Source organism: Platichthys flesus, chromosome 20 (genome assembly GCF_949316205.1).
Source record: "Platichthys flesus chromosome 20, fPlaFle2.1, whole genome shotgun sequence".
In the NCBI taxonomy this organism is placed as follows: domain Eukaryota; kingdom Metazoa; phylum Chordata; class Actinopteri; order Pleuronectiformes; family Pleuronectidae; genus Platichthys; species Platichthys flesus.
In genome coordinates, this window is record NC_084964.1 from 14,856,912 (window position 1) to 14,865,396 (window position 8,485).

At 42.8% G+C, this 8,485-nt stretch overlaps 1 protein-coding gene across 1 annotated transcript; it reads left to right on the forward strand.

Annotated features, from left to right (window-relative positions):
* The first annotated feature begins 3,496 nt into the window (after positions 1-3,496).
* Positions 3,497-6,989, forward strand: LOC133975760 (neurogenic differentiation factor 2-like). The gene is made up of 3 exons (XM_062413726.1): positions 3,497-3,585; positions 5,569-6,557; positions 6,615-6,989. Exons 1-3 carry the CDS (start codon positions 3,512-3,514, stop codon positions 6,722-6,724), a joined length of 1,173 nt encoding a protein of 390 aa, XP_062269710.1. The 5' UTR covers positions 3,497-3,511; the 3' UTR covers positions 6,725-6,989.
* Positions 6,990-8,485: the final 1,496 nt, after the last annotated feature.

Below are 8,485 nucleotides of genomic sequence, written 5' to 3' on the forward strand. Positions count from 1 at the left end.
TGAAAATAAGAAGTTTCTAAAAGTGTCGATTGAGATGCCTCCGATGACATATGAGTTCAAAACCTTCTTGTTTTTAAGTCTGCATGAGATAATTCACAATGGAAATGCACTGTAAAGAAATACGACGAGGTTCTGTTAAGTAAAAACACGAGAAGATACTTTAGATAACGAGTATCACAGGTTTAAGACACGATTGAAGTCTTATAAAAGCAATGGCCCCTTTATTAATTCATCTAAATATAAAAAAAGCAGAATCATGATTGATACTTTTGGCTGTTTCCGATCTCCCTGGAACAAGTGAGCTGAATTTGGAATTTGTATTTACGCGAGTTGAGAACATCACAGGCCGATGTTCCTTTCTCTCTGCGCAGCACCTGATCCACTTTCATCGCTGAGTCGTTTTGAAATCCCATTTATCCTCCAGTGTTGGTTTGTTCTTCTTATCTTCTTCTGTGGAGTCAAACATGAAATTATTCTGTCTCCACACGGATTCATGGGTTATCTGATACCCTGAAGTGCTGTAGATACATAAGAGGAAGTGGATTGGGAGATTCATTGCCATGGAAACTGTTTCTCCTCTCAGAGTTTAGCGTTTGCAGTGGAGCAATGTCTGTGTGTTGTGTGTAGTGTGTAGTGCTGGTGTCTCAACATTTATACATGTTATGTTTAAACAAAAGTGATAGAGATAAAGGGAAAGATTAAATCAACGCTAATTTAACTTCTTGCACATTTAATTAGCGTATGCATTGATAACTGATTGCTTTTAATTTGATGTATAAACGATATGTTATAGGCCGGGGGAGGCCCTCAGCCAACCACGTTCTATTATACCCCCACAAAAAATGTACAATGTGAACAACTGTATCTGAATTCTACCTCATGCATGAAGCTTTTAGGAGTTTATCACTTTCTTATCAGACAAACTGTTTGTTTTCCTAAAGACCGGAGAAGAAGCAGCAGCATCCTCCTGTGACCTGGGGGCTCCCACGTTTTTCGCTCCCAGCCCCGCCTCGCCTCTCCTCTTCACCCTGCACTGGAGTGAAGTTGAGGAAGGCTCTGGATCTCTGTCAGCCCCGGGGGGAGCGTTAACCCAGACCTGCAGGGAGAGGTCTTCGGATGAAAAGCAATTGCACCACCTTGTACATTTCAGCCCAGGCCATCTGTGGCTCGGGTCTCTCTCAGGACGACTGCTGACCTCGAAAATGGACATATGGTCGACAACGTTTGCATCACTGTGCGTCAAGGTGTAATGTAGGACTTTAAATGTTTAAAACAGGGGAGATGAATGAAAGCGAGAGGAGGTAAACACACAACATCCTGTACTGCAATCAATCAAACAAATGTATATTGAATGCACTGAGCTGCAGATAAATAATCTTTAGGATTATAGAGTTATTACCAGAAAAAATATATAACATACCCATTAGTGTTAGTATCAACAATGTGCCACACTTTCACTCTCCACAAAACCACAAGGAGGCGCCAACTGACTTGCAACATTCTCTCATGGTTGATAAATATAGACGGATGATAAATGTCTGGCATCTAAATACACTGCATGTGTAAAGGGTGATGATGAAATTATACAGAGGACGATCAAATCTGAATGTACTGGGAGATAATGCACCAGGAACCTGATTCAAAGCATTTTAAATAACCTAACACATCCAAACCTGAGTGGAAATATTAACCCTTCAGGCCACTTAGACAAATCAGAAAATGAAGTGGCAGAGATCAAACCATTAAACATGCTGGAAGAAAGACCAGTTACGTTTGATCAAAATAGGCCGATCTGTTCTAATAACAATATAACAATGTTTGTAATAGTCAGTGTGTCATTCTTTGCAAGATTAAGACATTGTCACATTATTGTCACACTCTCATCACCAGAAAGTCAGAATTTAGACACATCTCTATAAAAATAACTCAATAGCTAACTCCATCATTCCACAGATTGGTTAATGCAGAGGAAAGGAAGTGATGCATAACTTGCTTCTCTCCCATGCACCTGTTTCTGGAAACCACTAGATGTCCCCCACACTTTAGAAACAACATGAACAGAGAACTCAAGCTCCAGTTCTCAAACTCAACCATAAAACTGATACTGAGTTATGTGTATGAATAATTATGAGAGGAAGATTAAGTTTCAACATTGTTTTTAACCTCTAGACTCCCCTTGACCTTTGAGCTTGACCAATAAAAGCAAACGCGACAGAAAAACAATTATCAAACCAGATTTCTCTAGAGTTTAATTGGCATAACTTTTGGCATTCACGGTTGTAGTAAACATCATGTCTTTACAATAAGAGATTCACATTGAGGAGTGCAAGCAACATGGTTTGTATTATAGAAAGAAAAATACATCAGAAACACAGTTCTATAAAGAAACAGAACTTCCTTTTTTTATTTGTCAAATGTCAATTTGATGTGTTTATATTATAATAATGAGGAATGAGATTAATTCATAGTATGCAATGTTTATTTTTGCATCTTTACATGATGCAATGGACACATGGAATTATACGTGACCTTTGGGGATAAAGGTCATGAATACTTGGAACCATATCTGAAATGTGTGTTATTTGAACATTTAAAAGTAAAGGATTTTCGGAGGCAGCCATGACCAGAGATGTTGTCCTTCACTTGTGATTCGAGCCTTTAAAATGGAAACAAACTGTGCATGGACAGTAGTAAATAAACCAGTGGTGATGATAATACCTCTCCCTCTTCATCTCTTTCTCCAGCACTCCTCTTCCTCCTCTCCCTCTCTCTCTCTCTTCCTCTCTTGTGTTGCCCCATCTTCTGGCCCCTCTCTGCAATCTGTGCCTCTGCCACCTTTGGCACCAGCCCGCCCACAGGCACCTGTGCCAAGCCTGGCAGCCCAAACCAAGACGCTCTGCTTAGCTCAGTTCAAATGACTCGTTTAGGCAATTGCACCCTGACTCTGATCTTTATTGCAGGTCCCTTATTCATCCAGGGCCTTTGTGTGGACCCTGTGGTGGTATCTGTCTATTTCTTGTTGGTGGTATAACTAGATTATATCCCCCTTATGATATTTCTACACAGGGATTTGTAGTTGTTCCCTTTAGCCTATTTGTCAGCAGGACATTTAATCAGTTTTCCCACAGGGGTTATGTGGATGATTTAGGTTCAGGAATCTGGATTTCCTCATCCGACAATATCAGTAAAAAATAATCCTATAACGATCCAATTGGATGATTCTCATTTGCTGTAGCCTACATTTTGAATCATGTCACAGTAAAATATATTACTATGGGAAAAAATATTTTAATATAGGATTACTATAATTATTTCTCATAAGGGTATTGTTTGTCCTAAAGCTTCTATATGAGATTAACCTCGTTTTTTTCACCTAAAGATGCAGGCTAACAGAAGCCGGTTTGATTTTTTGTGTGCCATTCACTCCTTATTCCATTTTCTCTTTCAGCTCGGTGACAGATGGCGAGTCCCTCTCCCCCAGGGGGAAGCCAGTCTCTGTGAATGCGGCCGCATGTCAATCACCGGCTCTCATGTGATGGCTCTTGCCAATGACGTGCCAGCCATATGGGCCTGGCATCAGAGCTGGTATGTAACCCACCCAGTCCTGCCTCTGAGGTGCCACATGCACGGCTCCCGCTCCGCGCGCGCTTGGGCTGGAGATCAGCAGCAGCATCAGCAGCAGCATCAGCAGCATCAGACAGAGGAGGAGAAGAGAGAGAGAGAGAGAGAGAAGAGAGAGAGAGAAAGGTGTGAGAGCTGAGCATCCGTGCAGGGCGTGTGGATGTGATGCCCACCCGGAGAGACATGGTGTAAACAAACCGAGCCTTCGCCCCGTCACTGAGCTCCACCACGGAGGTAGGACGACATTTCCAATCGATCGATTCTGTGCTTGATCAGATATGTGTCTTTGTGTTTCGTTCGCGGACAGAGATCTTTAAACCTGCTCTTTAGGAATAAGGGAGCATTTCTCTTCGCTCTTCGTTTTTCTCGCATGCGACGTGATCAGATTAGTTTATTTTTTATTTTTTAATCTCTTTTAATCTACTCTGGTCGTTTTGACATGTGTCATCATTTCCACTATTCTATCTTTAAGGGTTAGAGAGAGTATTTTTGTTTTGTTATAACTGTTCTTTTTTTTTTTTTACTGTGTATGTGTTTGTGTGCGCGCGTGTGTGTTCCGTGCGCACGACGTGCTTCAGAGCACCGTGGGGGTATAATTCTCCGTGGAGACACGCGGGGTAATTGACAAGGTATTGGTTGGCATTAATTACATTGTGGTTACAAGATTAGAAAAAAAACTGCGACTCCACACGCACAGCTGAGCTCAGGATGCTGGCAAATACATCGAGGAATCATAGCGTTTAAAATCTGCTTTAATAAATAACCATTAGTCTGAATTACTGGTCATTGTGATAACCATAAACATAGAGGGAAATACACGTTTATACATACAAATTATAATATTAAAATACCATGCCAACTCCTGGGCCTGGGAACCTTTCAATTGAGGTTTGACTCACCAAAAAATGCATTTTGAAATAAGGAAAAAAAGACGTCAGTGATACATATCGTATCATATACAGAGATAAACAGACTGGATTTCAGCTAAGAACAGTGTTTGATAATGTCTGTGGCCCTTTGGTGTCCAAAATTGGCTTCATAAACCTGCAGCGACCCTTTTCTCCTTAAGCCAAATTGCAATATCGTTATTGTAATTTAAATGTTTCCCACTGAATTCAGTGTTATTTTACAGATATATTCTCAAGGGGGCTGGGAGGATGGGTGTCGTTTGGATAAAGTTCTTTTTAAATCGGATTTGGACAAAAACCTGTTAATTGAGACATAAAAGTCAAATGTTGGGGATCCACTGGTCCAGCCGGGCAGCCGTGGCTGTGCTGGAATTCCTCCAGGTTGGTGTAATTTATAGGACGGAGGAGGGACCGCACCCTTAATGCGTCCCTGGGGGACCATGAAGCATGAAGGCCAGCTCCGCTCCCTGTGCCGGACTGCTGGAGGGGGACAGACCGAGGCACGCGTGGAGGCCGAGGACTGGCCCACACACTGTTGCTATATAAATAATTACATTTAATCATAGTATTTAAGAAATTACCAATATCCAGTCTGTTGGGTAATCTTTATAATAACAAGCACAAGTATTGTTAAAATTAAAAAGGTGAGAAAATGATCCAAATCATACACAAACCTTTAGACAAGGCCCAGGTAGTTCAGGTAAAGCAATAATCAACCAGATTTATGACGGATTAAACGAGAAAACTTTGATTTCAATTTTCAAAATGTGCGATTGTATCAGTCTTATCCACAGGAGATGGAGTTCAACCTGAGCTCGAAAGGGGAGATAAATTCCGTAAAGGCCTTCAGTTATAATCTTATAACGCATATATTTCCAAAGATAAATTAACTGCTTAGGGGACAATATAGGAAATTTTCTCCGGGGTAAAATAAGCAGCTTCCGGGCCCTTGGATCTCCCTGAGCCAGGCTCTGTCTCTGTGCGTAAAGAGGAGCAGGACGCACAACAGTCCGGCTGAATTATCACTTGTCTCTTGCAGGTCTCTCGCCACTATGTTGAGCCGTCTGTTCAGCGAGGTGCTGCCGGACGTCCAGAGGCTCGCGGCCGACTGGGCGGACGACAACGAGAGCGAGGACGGTAAGGACAAGAACAACGGGCACGAGCCTGGTCAGCTCGGGGACGACGATCTGGACGAGCCGCTGGAAGGCATCAGCCGAGCTGAGTCTGAGATGGCCGACGACGATGACGACGAGGAGGACGAGGCCGAGGAAGAGGAGTGCGGAGACGAGAACAGCGGAGATAAGCCCAAGAAGCGCGGCCCAAAGAAGCGCAAGATGACCCCGGCGCGTGTGGAGCGCTCCAAGGTGCGTCGACACAAGGCGAACGCGCGGGAGCGCACGCGCATGCACGACTTGAATTCTGCATTGGACAATCTGCGCAAAGTGGTTCCGTGCTACTCCAAAACCCAAAAACTCTCAAAGATCGAGACTCTGAGGCTGGCCAAAAATTACATCTTAGCTCTGGGGGAGATTTTACGCAACGGGAAGCGCCCAGATGTGGTGGCCTACGTGCAGATGTTGTGCAAGGGCCTGTCACAGCCCACCACCAACCTGGTGGCAGGCTGCCTGCAGCTCAACACCAGGAACTTCCTGACTGAACCGTGTTCAGACACAGCCCGCTTCCACATGCCCACCTCTCCCTTCTCCGTCCACCCCTACTCCTACCGCTGCTCCCGCCTCTCCAGCCCGCACTACCAGCCCGGATCCGGCGCTGCGCTCAGCATGCGGAGCCATTCCTACGGTTCTGGATACGAGGGCGTGTACCCGCCGGGGGGCACGTCTCCTGACTACAGCAGCCCGGACTATGAGGGCCAGCACAGCCCGCCTGTGTGCCTGAACGGCGGGCTGTCCGGGAGGCAGCAGGAGTCCTCTGACACGGACAGGAACTATCACTACTCTATGCATTACTCCGGACTGACCACGTCTCGACCACCAGGCCACGGTCTACCTTTCGGGCCCTCGGGAGCGCGCAGTAGTGGTGGTGGTGGTGGTGGTGGTGGTGGAGGTGGAGGAGGTGGTGGTGGAGGAGGAGGAGGTGGTGCGCACTCGGAAAACATTCCCCCCTTCCACGACGTGCACTTGCACCACGACAGGGCTCCTCCATACGAGGACCTCAATGCGTTTTTCCACAACTGAGCCCCAGTCGGGCTCATCGACCTTCCAGTGACAATCCCATAATGTGTAACGATGTTTGGAGACAAGAGGACGAGAGATGGAAGTTCCACAGAACCCCTCTGACTTACCTTCTGTATTCTACTGATGTCGTCCCTTTACTGTTGTACATCCTCTCAAAGTGTGTCCGGTATTATCATGTATGCAGAACGACTGCAGTTGACCTAAACGATGTACAGGCCCACGAGGGAATAAAAAGGAAACAGAAATAAAAAAAAATGTTTTATAATTGTCTGAAGTGATGAACGAATCTTCTTGTGAACAGTGAGATAGAGGCCTCGAGGTGAGGCTCTGTTGTTTCCACTCAAATATCTATAATTGATTTAAAACTCTAACACACACACAAACACGCAATAAAAATAAATACACAAGTAGATAAATAAATGCTCGTAAGGACATAAAAAAAATACGTCAGTGAGTTTTTAAAGTTAAACTGACATAGGTTGTCTAAAGGTATGTTAAATATATTTAGAGTTAGTTCATCCTATATATCATTATTGTTATTATTTGTTCAAATTAGATATTAAAATAGATATTAAAATTGGTTTAGGTGATTAAAGTTGCAGCCTGTGTTTTGATGGCTTTAAAGATTTAAGTGATTTTATTCATTCCCGATAAAGCACTTTATTTATTTATCACAAAAAAAATCACAATGTCTAATTAAATTGAACATGAACCACTGAGTTTTATCTTTATATATCTTCACAAATTAATTATTTATAATCACAAGTTAACTATAGAAACAAAATGGATGATGAGAGACACACACAGTTTGGTTTAGGGTTTGAATTTAGTGTCTTGGCCTGTTGCATATATCTGAAGAACAATCCAGGCTGATATATAAAATCTAACATGGTGCAGGCCTATATATGACTAATGTGATTAATAACCACATGATATCAAAAGAGACACAATGTCTGGTTTCTGAGAAAATAAACACTGGATATTGGACATTTAATATAGAAGAAATTAAACAAACCTGTAAAAGCCATTGGTGGAACTGAGAACTATAAATATGCATAAACCTTTAAAAAAGATGTTTGGAAATAATGTGAATGTAATTTGTTCTTTATTTCTCAGTTTTTCTTTAATCTCTCGGTCTAACTTGGAAAATTAAGGCAGCTCTGAACTATTCTGCAAAAAATGTGCAAATGCATGCATCCGTAGAAATGATTAAATCAGTGAAATTGAAATGCTGATCTGTGAAACTGTTGCATATGCACATGCAGCAACAGGCTGGAATAAATGGACACAGCCTAGAAAAACCTACAAACTATGGTCATGTTAAGCTTTATTAAAACCCTCAGCTAATCACGAGTGAGCTCCCATTATAAATAATAGACACATTTTATATATATTATATCAGTAAAATGGTGCTGCAGTAGAAACTGACCTGCACATCAGACGGTTTCAAGCTCAAATTAGCTCTTTGGAACCAAAAGAGACACAACCACGATGACAACATGTGTTATTTCACTCTGAGCTTCCAGATACACTCAGCAGTGGTTGATGGTGAGTTGGAGAGTGCAGAGCAAAAGGCCTCGGTCACCCAGAGCACGAGAGAGAACAAGTACCAACACGTATGTTCCACAAACAAAGTACATTTTAAGACGAGCTCTGGTCAATTAGTTTTCCAGCCGGCTGAAGGTGTAGCTGAGCCTGGTCACAGCAGGTGAGTGTGTATTTGTCGGGATGGTTAAATGGTAAAATTACAATTATAAAATG

Bases quoted from the DNA above. Each gene is read 5' to 3' on its own strand.
- LOC133975760 (XM_062413726.1), top strand. From the start codon at position 3,512: ATGTCAATCACCGGCTCTCATGTGATGGCTCTTGCCAATGACGTGCCA. The intron at 3,586-5,568 runs GTATGTAACCCA...TGTCTCTTGCAG, and splicing joins TGGGCCTGGCATCAGAGCTG to GTCTCTCGCCACTATGTTGA. The intron at 6,558-6,614 runs GCAGTAGTGGTG...GTGGTGGTGGAG, and splicing joins TTTCGGGCCCTCGGGAGCGC to GAGGAGGAGGTGGTGCGCAC.